Source organism: Chiloscyllium plagiosum, chromosome 33 (genome assembly GCF_004010195.1).
Source record: "Chiloscyllium plagiosum isolate BGI_BamShark_2017 chromosome 33, ASM401019v2, whole genome shotgun sequence".
Lineage (NCBI taxonomy): Eukaryota > Metazoa > Chordata > Chondrichthyes > Orectolobiformes > Hemiscylliidae > Chiloscyllium > Chiloscyllium plagiosum.
Genome location: NC_057742.1, coordinates 9605971 through 9622046, shown reverse-complemented (window position 1 = coordinate 9622046; position 16076 = coordinate 9605971). Strand labels below are relative to the sequence as shown.

The 16076-nt window shown below is 41.8% G+C and overlaps 1 protein-coding gene across 2 annotated transcripts in view; it reads left to right on the top strand.

Annotated features, from left to right (window-relative positions):
• Nucleotides 1-16076, top strand: part of LOC122539812 (oxysterol-binding protein-related protein 7-like) — a 93767-nt gene that overhangs the window by 48927 nt on the left and 28764 nt on the right. For both annotated transcript variants that reach the window (XM_043674875.1, XM_043674876.1), the window contains exons 9-14: nucleotides 1801-1884; nucleotides 5591-5741; nucleotides 8616-8749; nucleotides 9470-9574; nucleotides 12908-13033; nucleotides 13309-13405. In XM_043674875.1, coding sequence (XP_043530810.1) covers nucleotides 1801-1884; nucleotides 5591-5741; nucleotides 8616-8749; nucleotides 9470-9574; nucleotides 12908-13033; nucleotides 13309-13405 — 697 coding nt within the window. The remainder of the gene's footprint in view (nucleotides 1-1800; nucleotides 1885-5590; nucleotides 5742-8615; nucleotides 8750-9469; nucleotides 9575-12907; nucleotides 13034-13308; nucleotides 13406-16076) is intronic.

Here is a 16076-nt window from a genome sequence, read left to right as displayed (position 1 = left end):
CCCAACCCTCAAACTCAGCACCACCTTCCTAACCTGCAATCTTCTTCCTGACCTCTCCGCCCCCACCCCCACTCCGGCCTATCACCCTCACCTTAACCTCTTTCCACCTATCGCATTTCCAATGCCCCTCCCCCAAGTCCCTCCTCCCTACCTTTTATCTTGGCCTGCTGGACACACTTTCCTCATTCCTGAAGAAGGGCTCATGCCCAAAATGTCGATTCTCCTGCTCTTTGGATGCTGCCTGACCTGCTGCGCTTTTCCAGCAACACATTTTCAGCTCTGATCTGCAGTCCTCACTTTCTCCTTGAAGACACTGGACAAGGGGAGGACTGGAACTGTGGTGCCTGCCACAGTCAGCCTGCTGAAACTCTGTTTGAAAAGGACTGGCTGTTCAGCTGAGATAGCAAAGATCTGCTGGCAGCAGTGAGTGAGCACATCAGAAAGAGTCGGGTGCAATAGGAATGGAGGACAGAAGGTCACCATAAAACCAGTGTTGATGAAAAGGAACTGGAGTAATTTATTTTAATGATTTGTTTATGGGATGTGGGTGTCATTGGCTGGGCCAGCATTTACATGACGTTCGAAAGAAAAGCTGTGGCAATATTATGAAACCAGTGTGAGGAAATCTATTCTTATTTTGTCTGCATCAGAAGAAGGCAGTAGATGTTAAGACTGAAGATGCAGCAACTCACTTCAATCATAAATTCAGGTTAGTTATGGTTATAAATTATTTAAACCAGAAAAGAGGGATTTTAAATTTGGCTATTGTATGAAACAACAGGGCTGGGATTAATTGCATTAAAATTAAAAGCAGATAGCTTGTTTGTAATCCAGTGCTCCAATTATAATTGATCATCAAGGGAGCACTTATCTCTGAGAATTATTACTTGCTTTTCTTCCTGAGAGAAAGATAGAGAGGAATCTTTTGTTAGTGTGCTGATAGTTTGACAGCAAACCTGTGGGAAATTTTACTACGTTTTTCTAAATCAGTTTAAAGGGAACTTAAAATTTAAATGGATTGTTTTGGACAGTTTTAAGGATTGATATAGCACAGAAAAGATCAATGTCTGCTCTACCTGAACTGGTTACATACAATAAAATATGGGGCTAGGAAGTGGTGGAAGTTTTGCAGTAAAATCGTTTCGGTGAATTGTAGACAATTGTAGACTCCTGTCGAGTGGAAAAGTGGAAGCAACTTCGGAAGGAAATGGTGTAAATGGTGCAAGGTTTTTGCAACTTAGAGATTGCTAAAACCCTGCTTCCCACCAGCTCGGAGTCTTTTAGACCAGTACGACCCCCTGGCTCTGTCATGGAACCCAAGAACAAACCGGAGGATAACTGGCTTCTGAACACTGCAAAACCATTCCTTCCTTGAAATTATTTGTATTCACTGATATTTAGCAAATTAAATACTAGGGTGTGATTCCTCCTATATTTAAAATAAAACAGTATTCCTTTAAGGAAAGGGGTGAGAGTGGGGGGTAGCGGGTGGAAGGAATCAAAATAGAACTTTATTTCTAAGATGACACCATGTTTTAGGAATCCCATCTGTGACAGGGTATGGTTAACACCACTACTTGATTTTCTTTTTTCTCATGATTTGCAACGTTTGGCATTGTGTAACAAATTAAGCTGAGACACTAATTGTTCACTTCAGTCACTGTTCCCAAAATTAATATGTAATGGAATTCCCGAACTGAGCACCATTTTTTTCAATTTCAAACCATTGTTCTAGTTTATGACAATCTGCTGCATTTGCTATTTTCAAAATGGTATCTTTTGCTTTTTGAATTGCCTCAGGGTTTCCTCACTGACAAACCAAAGAAAGAGAAACGCTCCTCCAAAATATGGTGCACCCAAAGTTTTGCAAAAGATGAGACAAAGGTAATGTTTGATTTGCATTTCTACCTGTGGAAAGTCTTCCAACTTTTATTAGTCTGATGTTCCCTCATTTTAGCAGCAGGTTTTGCTCAGTCTGTAAGTTAATGCAGAAGAGCGCAACTTTATGCTGGAGCAGTTGTGACTTGAGCCCAGGTGTTCTGGTCGAGAGGTAGGGACACTATCACTGTGCCAATGAGCCCTAGTTCTCCCAGCAGCATCAATAATCAATATCATTTAAGTTCATGATCTTTTGGGCTTGGAGTGGAGCAAAATTGAAAATTGTCATCCCTGATAAAGGGCTTATGCCCGAAACGTCAATTCTCCTGTCCTCAGATGCTGCCTGACCTGCTGTGCTTTTCCAGCACTACACCCTCAACCCAAAATGGGAAAGAGTCCAGCTCCAAACCAGAGATGCTCATAACTGGTGAGGTCAAGTCTCTCCTTTTTGAGTGAAAAAATAACTTTTCATCTTGGTCCTAAATGATCACATTCTTTACTCTGAGATTATGTACTTCTACCCCTGCTGCTACCCCCCCCCCCCACCAACTGCATGCTCTCAATTCCCCAGCAAGGGGAATTAGCCTGTCTGTTTGACCTGTCAAACCTCTTCAGAATGTTTGTTTCAAATTAGATCACATTTCGTTCTTCTAACCTCCAGAGAATATCAGCCCAGGTTCCTCGGCGCCTCGATCTTTTCCAAGTAGAAGCAAGCCTTGACACAAGATTAAATATTGACTGCGACGTTGAGAATACCCTGATTACCTTCCAAAGGTTTCGCTGGGTCTTTTGCATTAATATTAAAAGTACAACCAGACCATAGGAGAAAGTGAGGACTGCAGATGCTGGAGATCAGTCAAAAAGTGTGGTGCTGGAAAAGTATAGCCGGTTAGGCAGCATCTGAGGGGCAGGAGAGTCTGTTTCGAGCATAAGCTCTTCACCAGGAAGACCATAGTTTATTGCCTGAGTTGAAAAGTGGCACCTGCATCACTGTAGCACTCCCTCCGTACTACTCCGTGCTACATTTCCCTGGATTTTGTGTTCCAGTCTTGAGTGGCACTTGAACCCACAACCCTTTTTGGATCGGGGATGAGTACATCCCCACCCAGCCAAAACAAGACCAACAAGCATAAAATCCAGTCCCAATGTTCATGTGTGACTTTGCATCTGAAGGATCTTTTGACTGAAGGCACTCCCTCAGCACTGCACTAGAGTTACCATGGGTAATATATGCTCAGTATCTGGAGGCATTCCATTTGAACCTCTGCCTTCAGAAAAAGGAGGAAAACTGGGGTAGTTCACTGTTTTTCTTTGGTCGCTGATCTTGTGTGCAACGCATAGGATTCAATTTAAAAAATAAGTAATTCCAAATCAAAGAGAAGTTTGAAATCGTTAGCTGAAAAGATGGATTTTTTTCTTCTCATCAGTGCCTAACTTAAAATCATTACAAATCTACACTGACTCAACTCCTTGAGTCATGTTTTGAATACATTTAAGTTCAGAATATTGCATTATTTCCAAGGCATTGTAGGATGGAATCAGCCCCATGTGATATTTCAAATGTGTCCTTTTGAGATTTCCCAGCTATTGCTGGAATTAATCTATTTACTTTGTCTTTTTTATGGCCTTTATTAAAATACAAAGCAAAATAATTTATGCAGACGATGAGACACTGGCTCTCTGTTTGATTGCAACCCCCATGTTTGAACTTGAGGCAAGGAATGATCATCTGAATATAATCTCTCACAATGGCTGCTTTATGCTGATTGCCATAATGTGAAACTCCCATGATGCTTAACCTATAGAACTGTTCTTTGTGAAATGTTCTTTTTAATTGAAGAGTTCAGCAGTAAAATGTCAGCCAATATGACTCAAGCGGTGATACTTAAGCTGCAGGTTAAAGGGTTACTGGTTCAACCCTATCCATTAACGAGTATTTAATGTGCACTCACACTTTGAGTGCAGAGGGAGCCATCTTTCTGATAGGCCTACTCTGATAGGCGCAGCAGGTCAGGCAACATCCAAGGAGCAGGAGAATTGACGTTTTGGGCATAAACCTTTCTTCAGGAAGAGCTTATGCCCGAAACGTTGATTCTCCTGCTCCTTGGATGCTGCTTGACCTGCTGTGCTTTTCCAGCAACACATTTTTCAGCTCTGATCCCCAGCATCTGCAGTCCTCACTTTCTCTTACTCTGATAGGCCTCTTTCTGAAGTCCAGCTTAGCAGGGTAGGTGAACATAAATGATGTTAGGGAAGTATTTTGAGGGAGAATTGGGGGAATTTTCCAGATTCTTCTCATCAACATTTCCAGGCTTCACCTCTAACTTTTGAACAGATAATCTGGCCTAGATAATCTAGGTGTTTGCAGGACCTTGCTCCTGGCAGAACTAGCCCCTGTGTTTATCAACGTCATGAGAGTAGCTAGGATTTTAGATGTAACTCACTGAATGTGAAGTGTGATTGAAAGATTCAAGGTTGTTTAAAACTTCTGTGCAAGTATTGATTTTTATTTTAACAGAATTTGCTGCCTCAATGTGGGATTGTGGGGGAGTGGGGAAGATACTGGTCTAAGGACAATATCACCAGAGTAATAATCTACAACCTTCTGCTTTGAGGAATGGGTTCAGTTACTATAATGATCGGTGGCAGAATGTGAACTTAATAAATAAATCTGCAGTTGAAAGTTAGGCTCAATAATGAGCATATCATCAATTGCTGTAAAATAGTAAGTTTTGAGAAGATTTGTAGCTCAGGTTGAGGTTTTGGATGTAGGTTTGCTCACTGAGCTTGAAGGTTCATTTACAGACATTTCGTCACCCTACTAGGTAACATCTTCAGTGGTAACTTTTGCCAATCTGCCACCATCTCCCTTAAACTGTAAGCACCTGAAAGGCCAGGCTAGATGGCCAACCTGGGTTTTGAATGTTTAGGAACAATTTGCTGCAATACTCCTGAATTAGAGATGTTGAGGAATGAGACATGGTGCATGAGGGTTTTCCATTGACTCCTGAGATGTGAGCTCACCTGTGCTTCAGGTGAAAATGGGATTGGACCAGTTGTGATGTGAATAGATACTGGACTCCCTTTGGCAGATTAGTAATTAAGAGTCACCACCTTCAGGAGAGAAAATTGGAGTGGGGTTGGAAGCATGTAGCAATGCAAACTGACTTCCAACGTGCAAGAAAGCTGTTGATTCTGGTCAAGGTCCAATCCAATTAAAGTCTCTGTTTTGTAGAGAAATTGTGTAAAGCCTCAGAAACTTGGGATTGGACTTGTTGCATGCTGCTGTTGGCAGTCGAGACTTGGTTATTGTTTTGTATGATCTGCCAGCAATTTTAATAAAGCACTAGTGGCCTATTACCAAGCTGAGTGAGAGGCATAAAAAGCTAACAGGAGGATGGAAACTGTGCCTGCAGGTTTAACAGAGAAATATTTTATGTAGAGAACAACAGACTTAATAACCAATTGATTTCATTATGATTGGTGTTATGGGGTGACGGGGAGAGAATGGTTTCTTAACATCCAGGCTCTGCATTGGAAAGTGCAGATTCTACATTCCATGTTCTATAGGTTACTGTACGGGACAGTTCTATTTCCTGAGCAGAATGTTACTGTTCATCAGCCACTTCTCCAGGCTGGCAGGTCGGATTTTATTTTTTCATTTTTCTGAATGATGACTGACTCTTTGTTTTAACAATATTTTTCACTCTAGACCTCCTCTGATGTTATGCGTTCTGCAAAGTTGCATGTCTCCACACCCAGTTTGCCTGACTGCCTGGACTGGAAAAGTGTCTCTGTCCCCATGACGATAAAAGAAGATTATTTTCAGCTACAGCAGGATTTCTGTTCTGTATCGCAGAAAGGTAACAGTGAGGGAGCCCCACACAGGTTAGCCCTTAGGGAGGGTACAGCGCAGATTCATCTGTGTGTTGCTGAGATTTAAATTGATTTGAGTTGTGGAAATACAGTATGCTCTTCAATTTAAGGAGTTGAAGAATAATTGATGTACTGCATTCAAAATAATTAAGGGTTTTGATACAGATAAACTATATTTGCATTGGTAGGGGAAAACCAGAACTTGGGAGCGTAATTGTCAAGTCAACAGTGTTAACCATTGATGGGAAAGTCAGGAATTAGTTCATACTTAGTAGTGGAAATAGAGGGAGAGGAACAGGAGTAGGCCATTCAGCCCCTCGAGCCTGTTCCACCACCCAATAACCGATCTGTGCCCTAACTCCATTTTGGTGTGTTTATATACTTGGATTAACAAAAAATTATCTACCACAGATTTAAAATTAACAACTGATCCAGCATCCAATGCTGATTGTGGAAGAGATGTTCCAAACTTCTATCACCCTTTGTGTGCCTCCTAACATCTCTCCTGGATGATTTTGATTACATTCCCTACAGTGTGGAAACAGGCCCTTTTTGGCCCAACAAGTCCACACTGACCCTCTGAAGAGTAACCCAACCAGAACCATTTCCCTCTGACTAATGTGCCTAAACTATGGGCAATTTAGCATGGCCAATCCACCTAACCTGCACATCCATGGATTGTGGGAGGAAACCGGAGCACCCAGAGAAAGCCCACACGGACACGAGGAGAATGTGTAAAGTCCACACCAACAGTCATCTGAGGCTGGAATTGAACCTGTGTCCTGGTGCTGAGAGGTGGCAGTGCTAACTATTGAGCCACCGTACTGCCCTATCTGGCCCTAATTCTCAGACAATCTGGAAGTCTTTTCCCCCAAAAGACAGTTGAAACACTCAAGGCTGGCATTGGGTATACAATGTATTTTTTATTAAAGGGTGTGTGTAATAAAAGCAGGTAAATTGAAGTGAAGTATAGATGGACTGCGATCTAGCTGAATTGTGGAAAAAGCTTGAACAGTTTGAGCTAACTGATGTTTCTGTTACAAAGTGCTGTCCTTTGCTGATGCAAAATGCAAACTCCGTTGAGTTGGGAATGGGGTAGCCGCAGGACTGTTTTTTTTTTTAGCAGCCCAGTGTGGCTGTTGGAATACTTGTTGACGCCAACAAGGTGTTGTAACTGTTTGATGTCTTCAGTGTGTGACAACTTGCATCATAAATATATAAGACTCAGCAGCCTTGCTTCCTGATCTCTCAATTCTGGCTCAGACTTCTGTCTTGGCCACTTACTGGTTATAAATGACCGTGCCAGCATGCCCACTCAATAATGCTGGGAGTTAGCACAATGCAGCTGCAGACTCTGCTTTGTTAAGCACGTTCCTTTCCTCTCTTTCTCCACAGAGGATAGTCCAGAGCAGACTGTGCCATCATGTAGATAGTTGCAGTTCTCTGGTTTCAGTGTATCTAGGCATTTGCTGGGATAGTGTTTTTTTTTGTTCAGGTTGCTGTTTAGACACTGTGTGGTTTGCGCCTCACTGAGTTAGTTGAAGTAACTAGCAGTTAGACTGACTTACAGTATAAACGGAGTCAACACCAACTTCATGATTGTCTTTCTGGAGACAGGGGAGGCTTCATCTCTGTTTGAATTTTGAGGGGCAGTACAGAGATGACTGCCATCTACAATTGGCCCCAGTGTCTTAACACAAAGGAAAGCAACCACGGTAGTTTGGATGAATTATAAAAATAACCAAACCAAGGAACTGAGCCTTCCACAGTATAGAGAAAGTGAATGGGTTATCTCTGAGAATAGGCGGAGCTGAGGAAATTCTCCACAGGACTGTAGTGTACTTAAAGTGGGCCCTAAAATTAATTAGATTTAATGGAGGGGGAAGGGGAAGCAGTACGTAAACTGGAGTGCAGAATATATAACGTTAGGAACTTATTAAGTTAATTGTGCTTGCCTTGTTTAAATCTTTATATGCAATTGTTATGAATGAAATCTGATGACAGTCAACTGATTGAAACAGTGAATTTGGATTTCTCTTTCAATCTTTAACTAGCAATGCAGTATTGTTTTGAAATTAGCTAAAATATCAAAAGATGTGCACAACAGTGAAACACGAATTATTTCCCTTTACTATTTGGCTTTCTGCACAGGACCGCATTATTTTAATGCGTGTTTGAACTTTTCCCATGAGGCTTAATTCCTTTCCTGTTTAAAAATGTGGGTTATTTCATAGTGTTTACGTTAACCATCCTGGTTAGGGATGGCAATAGGAATGCAATGTCCCTCCTAACAGCAGGCCATGTAATGAGAAAATAAATCTGAAGAATTTCAATCTCACCAGCTGCCGTAGCCAGGACGTGAACCCATGACCTCAGAGTGTTCGCCGGGCTCTTTTGAGTTATTATGATACTACCATCTACTGTTGGGTTCCCCTGCGAACCATCCTCTAAACTGAGTTCCTTATCTTGGCTGGGCAGTTGAGGAATCCCAGAACAGAAGATAGTCACACTCTCAAATGGAAAGCAATGCAAGTTGCTAAGTTATCAATTTGCATACTTTTCTAGGGCCTATCGCAGTTGTCACTGTCGTAAAATGATGCTGGGTTTGCACCACACTCACTACCAGAGGAGCGGAGAGGTTTGCGCACACGAAATCATTTTGACCATTTTGAGTGCAGCAGTGAAATAGCCAGTCATCTTCCTTTCCCACCTGTTGCCATTTGTCTGCGCATTGTGCGGTTTGTTTGGTGAGCAAGAAATGGGGAAGGGGAGGAACAAAAAATTAACGGGATGTGCTCATTTTAAAAAGGCGGAGTCTCTCTGGATTGCATCACCTTTGTATTTTCCCATTAAACTTCCAGTTCATTTGGGTTTGAAGTCCCTCTTCAACACCCTCTCAATTGAGAGGGAGAAACTTAAACAGATCTGGCGGGAGAAGGAACTGGAGACTGCACCAGCCATTCAGATCACACACCTAAAGAACACCTTATCTGAGGTGAGAATATCTTTAGTCTGTTCCCTTTGCACCAGTTCCAGCTGCACCATCCCGCACATACCCATGTATCCTTTTGCCTATAATAAAAGCAAATTACCTGCAGTTGTCAGAACCCTGAATCTTTCATCTCACCTGATTTTTGACTGCAACTGTTCAGATTTCTCCATTTCAAGTACATGTCTAATTCTCTTCTGAAAGTCACAGTTTAATCTGCATCTGACTTGGTGTGTCTGTCAGCATCTGTGGAGAGAGGAGTGGAGTTCTTGTTTGAAGTTGAATATGATTTTTCTTCTAACCTGAAACACAACTCTGTTCCTCACTCCACAGAGCCTGCCTGTCTGCCCAGCTAAGTATTTCCAGCATCTTGTTACTATCTTCAGAAACGATCAAAGTATGACCAACAAATTGAAATCTCTCCAACATCTACATCGCTCTGCATACACCACTCTGCATCATTAGCTTTGGATAATCCACGCTCTATTGCAAACCCCATCTTGAACTGAAACTCCAATGTGGCTGATCACTGAAATTATCTATATTTCAAAAATATATTTTATTCTTAAAAATATCGTAGTCTCTTAAACAGTTTGGTTCTGTACAGTAACATATGAAGAAACAAACATTGGGGTTTGACTCTATCCAGCAAACAAACCCAAAATATCTCTTACTGGAACAAGACTCTACTTACATCGATGAAATTAACCTGTGGAATGTCCCTAGGTTATGTCTCAGAATGCTGATCTCCGGAATCGTCTGCACAGAATCCAGTGCCTGTCCAGCTTTGATGCAGTGACTGATACACTGGCTCCTGTTAAAGTTGAAGAGGTAAAACAAAATTCTTCTACTGACTACTAGAGATCTTTTTTTATTGTTTGATTCTGTTTTTAATCAATCTCATTGGCAAAAAAAAACAAGGGGCATCAATAGGGACGCACGATTTCAAGCATTTTTAATCTGAGTGTTCATTCGTTACCAACATATGCCTCTAGCCATGGTGCTGTTTTCATCTAATTCCATCAGTCTATCCTTCCATTCCTTTGTCCCCTATGTACTACTTGAACATTCAAAGGGCAGCTACCTAAGGTATCTGCAGGGAGTAATGGGTGGCACGGTGGCCCAGTGGTTAGCACTGCTGCCTCACAGTGCCAGGGACTCTGGTTCAATTCCAGCCTTGGGCAACTGTCTGTGTGGAGTTTGCACATTCTCCCAGTGTCTGCGTGGGTTTCCTCCCACAGTCCAAAGATGTCCAGGTTAGGTGAATTGGCCTTGTTAGTTCCCCATATTATGAACATAGTGTTCAGGGGTGTGTAGGTTAAATGTATTAGTCGGGGTAACTGGGAAATGGATCTGGGTGTGTCTCTTTGGAGAGACTATGTGAACTTGTTGGGCTGAAGGGCCTGTTTCCATGCTGTAGGGCTTCTGTGATGTTCTATGATTAGTAGGATAGATTGATAAAGTTGCATTGAGAAGGTGCAAGGAGGCTTGTTTGGAATGTAAACACTGGTATGGACCTTTTGTTCATTTGCTGTGTTTTGTTTGTGTAAACTTGCTGGTTTATAGTGGCAATCAAAACAGTGTTGTTTGTCACCTTTCACGAATTTGTGAAGAGGTGGCATTAATTTAGAGGAAGGTACTGCATAAAGATCGAGGATTTCCATTTTAGGGTTGAACCCCTGGAGCTCCAAGTTTATTGAAAAATCTGTGTTTAAACTGATGATTGAGTAATCACTCTTCATTTTCCTAACAGTAACTTGCTGACTTGCATGATTCTGCTCGGTACAACTGATGTGCAGATATCCCAGCATCTGCTGTGGATCTTCAGCAGAGAAGCAGCCTGTTATAAGGATTAGTCTTTGCATCACTTAGGAATTTTACTTTTCAAGGCCAGCACACATTTTCCAAAAATTGTTGTTAATTGCTACTGCCTTTGGTTGATGTGCAGTGTTGCATTCGATTCAGCTGTGTTCACATGGTTTACTGAACTGACTTGAGATCATTCAGATTCTTAGCTGCCCTGTTGTGTTGGAAATGCTTACTGAAGTTATCCTGTGTAATATGATTTGGATTAACCCAGTTAACAACACCTTTTTGAAAATAAGATGCCTATATGTTCACTGTGTAAAAAGGGCATTCTGACAGAGCCTTTGTATTGCTGTACTGAGAATCCTGCACTGTCATAAATCTCATGTCTCCCTCCGTATTGGGAGTTGATCACTGGGTCATGTGGCACAGACAGAGGCCATTCAATTTTGCTATGTTTGGGCAGCTCTGAGAATCGCTAGTTCTTCCAACTCACCTGCCCTTTGCCCGTAGCCCTTCAGGTTTTTCCATTTCAAAGTACTCGTCCAACTTTCTTCTGAAAGTTATCGTTTAGAAGTATCTGTGTAGGTCGTTCCATTATACCGACTAAGAAAGTGAGAACTGCGGCTGCTGGAGATCAGAGTCAAAAAGGTGTGGGGCTGGAAAAGCACAGCAGGTCAGGCAGCATCCAAAGAGCATGAGAATTGACGTTTCAGGCACATGATTTGAATTAACCCAATTAACAACACATTTTAAAAATTAGGTGCCTTTGCACAGTGAACACACAACCACCTTATTTTCAAAACGTGTTGTTAATTGGGTTAATTCATTTCATGTGCCGAAATGTTGACTCTCCTGCTACTCTGATGTTCCCTGACCTGCTGTGTTTTTCCAGCACCACACTTTCTTTGGTTCTGTTATAATACATGGTTCGTTGACGCAAATTCACTGTAACGTGCTTGATGAATTGGGTGCTTTTTTTTTTACAGTATGAACTTTTCCAATGAGTGCTGGCTGTAATGTGATTACAGCACCAATACTTTAAGTGCTGTCTCTATAGAAAAGAAAAATCGCACGTTAATGTGGGCTTGCAGCAGAACGTGGGCATCATGTTATACAAGAACTGATTATACTTGCATGTTCTAGTACATTCCAGATCATCATAACTTGCTGCATATTTTAAAAACAAAAATTCTCCCCTCCTTCTCCAGCCTTATTTTATAATCTTCAAAAGGGAATTGGATAATGATTTGAAATGGGAAAAGTTGTTGGATATAACAGGACATTGAAATTTTTCCATAAATCCAGCTCAGGTTTTTGTGCCCAATGATTCTAGACAAACCAGACTAGGTGGCTGAAGCAAAAATAAATATTGAGCTTGTTATCTTGTGCAACAGAGCTGCAGTAATGGTAAAAACAGGTTGTTCATTTAGCTTTGGAAGACTTGCTTGAAGGATGTGCAACAACATGGTAATGTAAGGGTCAGAAATGAGTCAGGTAGCCCAGGGTCTTGTTATACTCTATCGTTTCTCAGGCAAGTTCACCAGCATCCAAATGACCCAATTCCTGCTTCCTGCTGTGCTGGTCTAACTGCTCCTTAAGTGTATCTCAACTGCTTTCTTCAACCAGTTCCACGTGGTGGCAAGTTCCACTTCCTTGAACTAAGAGATGCATCTTCTTATTTTCCCTTTTGGATTTCTCGATAACTACCTTTTCTATCTATAATCTCATAGTTGTGCTCATCTCCACAGGACAGAACATTCTCTCTGGATCGTAATTGTTCATTATTTTAGATATCTGTATTGAGTCACCCCTCTGTTTACTTTCTTCAAGTGAAGAGAGACCCAGCCTATCAATCCTTCTGTAATGCAATGACTCAACCATTTTTGGGGTCTCTCTTCTAAATCTTCTCTGCAACTTCTTCCATTACCTTTATTTAACTTGTTTATAATATGGGGAGGTGATGGTCTTATTGCTGCTATCATTGGATTGTTAATGCAGAGACCCTGGTAATGTTCCAGGGACCCAGGACTAGGACTAGCAATGTTGACATTCAAATTCATTGTTGTTTAATCAGAAAGACCCATCTGGTTCACTAACATCCTCTTAGGGAAGGAAATCTGCCATCCTTACCTGGTCTGGCCTACATGTGACTCCAGACCTACAGCAACGCGGTCAACTCTTAACTACCCTCTGGGCAATTAGGAATGGGCAGGAAATGAAATGAATGAGAAAGAACTGCAATGTATTGAGGAAAAGCTTTGATCTTTGTGGAGAATTGTTTACAAAATAACATAAATGTTACGAGTGGCTCTAGAATGTGTTGTGATGTTTTCTTTTTCAAAACTTTATCTTTAGGTGGCTTGTAACCGGTCGCTAGCTCATCAGCTGTCCTTAGACAGTAACGCTTCACTGTCTGAGTCACACGTTGAATTCTTTGATGCTGAGGACGTGTTGCTGTCTGCGTGTTCTTCTGACAACGAGGTAGATGAGTCGGCGATTCGTTTTGGTAATAACGTAAGGGATGAAAAGATTTTAGCTTAATTCTTTGCACAAAGGCTAGCATTTGTCAAGGAAGAAATAGATGTAGTCTGAACAGACTTGTGCAGACCAGTGTCTGTGACCTTGTAGCAAAACTGGAAAAAATGAGAGATTCTACAGTTTTTTGAGCAAATGCAGAGAGGGATGCACAAAATGGGTTCATTGTCATTCACTTTTTTAAATATATATTAAATCTAAGTCACTTTCCTTTGTCACAGATGTCAGATGATGATGACTCCACCACCAGTGAAATTACTAACAGCAACTCTGAAGAGAATTTAAACACTGTGGAAGCATCTATTCAGGAACTGACAGGTTTGTTTGTTAAATCAGTAACATGAGCAGCCATCTGTAGCTTGCATTTTGTGTAATTATGTACACCGCAGCAATGATATACTGCGATCTTTCATTTTATGATCAGCCGCTGCTTGAACTGCTATGTCCTTGACCCCAATCCTTTCCGGGATACTGTTTCTAACTTGGCCTTCACACAAACTGTCTCCCTCCAAACTGTTCATTCTCTGTCATTGCCACTTTCTGCTTCTCTCAAAAACACTCATCCATACCTCCTTCACCGCCCGCTTCTCCCCCCCCTCCCCCCCCAGGCCTGAGTTTTCTGCTTGCTTGAGTTAGCCGTGCCTCACATTTACTTCAACTCGTTCAGAATTCTCCACCCAGATGTGAGAGACCAAGACTTTTATTCCCTTGTTTCTACTATTCTTCTGTTTTCTTTTTTTTTCCCTCTCTCTCATATTCCCTGGTACAAACTACTGCACACCTGGTATAAGCCCTTCCATTCCCTGATAAAGGGCTTCTGCCCGAAGCATTGATCCTCCTGCTCCTCGAATGTTACCTGACCTGCTGTGCTTTTCCAGCACCTCACCTTTGATTAACATTGAGTGGGGTCAAATAGGTTATATTTTGGTCCTAGCAATTTTTTGCCCCTTTTTCCCCCCTCTTTTGGTGCTGTCATTTGCTTTCAGGCTGTCTACAGAGGCTACCTTCTCACATACCAGAGCCAGTAGAAAACTCTTCAGCCTTCCCACGTTGCGATTCAAAACAATGATCCACTAAGTCCTCTTCAGAGAGTTGTGTGTGTTGATGCTGCTGGATTGCATCAAAACACTGGCAAATGGACAAACTCTCTCAGGCCTGTCATGGGTTTGGTTTGACATCTACATCAGGAGGGCAAATGTCATGGTCCTGGATATTGGCATACTCCATCTAACAGCAGTGACAATATGCATTTGGAGATTATTGATAGCTTTGTGTGTATCTCTGCTCCAGAGTTTCCCACAATATGTTACTTGATGCTGAAATGAACTCATGCATCGCAGAAACTGCAGCTTTTTTCATGCTAAGTGAGTGTTAGTGGAATAGCAAACTGACTGAGAACATCAAACTGCAAGTTCATCAGAATTGTGTCCCCCGTGTGCGCTCCTCTGCAGTAATGAGAACTTGATATGGTAGATAGTGAGGAAGGTTGTTCACTTTCCATGTTCACTGTCACAGCCATATCGTTAGCATTTCTTGGCTAAACAAGGTCTTGGAATGTACTAATTCCATCAGCACACACTCATTGCATGCAGTGAGTGTTCCAGTGTCATCAGATGGATGCTGACCATATGCCTAAAGACCTGCTTGTATGGTGCCCACAATTAAGACCATTAATGGGAAGACACTAGTTTCCACTGCCAAGGGGTCTGTAACCAGAGGACATGGATTTGAGATCAGTGACAGCCTTCTGTAATGCAAGGTGCTGGTTTGCATTGTGGTGATCAACTGGTAAGTGCCACCAGGTATGGCTCAGCAACCTCACTCTGATAATGGGCATCTCTGCTGTATACGTTGTAAAGGGAGACAATGTGTGCAGAAGGTTTACGAATGGATGGACTCTGATTTTCTGCTGAGCGTTGAGTTTTTGTTTGCCTCTTCCAAAGCCTCCAGAAATCACGGCAGTCCGAAATCACCTTCCCCGACTTGTCAACGCCCATCATCTTTAAATATCACTTGTAGCTGTTTTTGTTGCAGTCCAGGAAAGACCAATCAAGTGGCTTGTGCACCATACCAGCAGGTCTTTAGGCGTATGGTCAGCATAAAAACTGAGTCATTGAGTTATACAACATGAGGAAAAACTCTTCAAAACAACTTGTCCACCGACTAGACATCCCAATCTGACCTAGCCCAATGTGCCAGATTTAGCCCATAATCCCTCTAAACACTTCTAGTAAACCCTCTAAACAATGAGGCAATAGAGAGGGTTTACTAGTCTGAACACTGGGATTGGAAGGGAACAATTTAGACCTCAAACTGAAGCAGACTGCTTGGAGCAGCAAATGAAATTGCTGCCTTTCTGTAAAATGTTTCTTGTAAAACTGAGAAATCAAAATGAGGAGCTGAGACCTGCTGCATTGCCAGGATTGGAAAGATTAAGAGGGGTACGGAGATTAGTACCATTGCACGAGAGTTTTAGAAAACTGAAGATTATCTCCCAAGGGAGTGGGGTATCAGAGGTTTTTCAGTCCTGAAATAGGTCGCCTTGATATTTTGTAATATTTCTGCTTCCTGAGTGAAATGTTTAATCTTTGCTGAGAAAACCATTTTCTGCTGATGCTGATTAGGAACTACAGTGACATTGTCGCATCTCTTTTTATAAAAGCCAAGAGGGCATCTGAAAGTTTCATGATACAGGCAGAGAGGATATGGGAAAGTCCTCTTTTTCCTGGGCATGATTTTTATTTCCTTTTTTGGAGAATGTTTGGGTGAACTATAAGAAGGAAGTTCAGTGTGCACCCTCTTGTTTACAATGGAATAAAAACCAAAAGAACTATGAATGTTGTAAATCCAGGACAAAAATAGGAATTGCTAGAAAAGCTCAGCAGGTATGGCAGCATCTGTGGAGAGAAACTAGTTAACATTTTTGGTCCAATGACCCTTCCTCAGAATTGGACTTAAAATGGTAATGTTAATTTCTCTCCAGATGCTA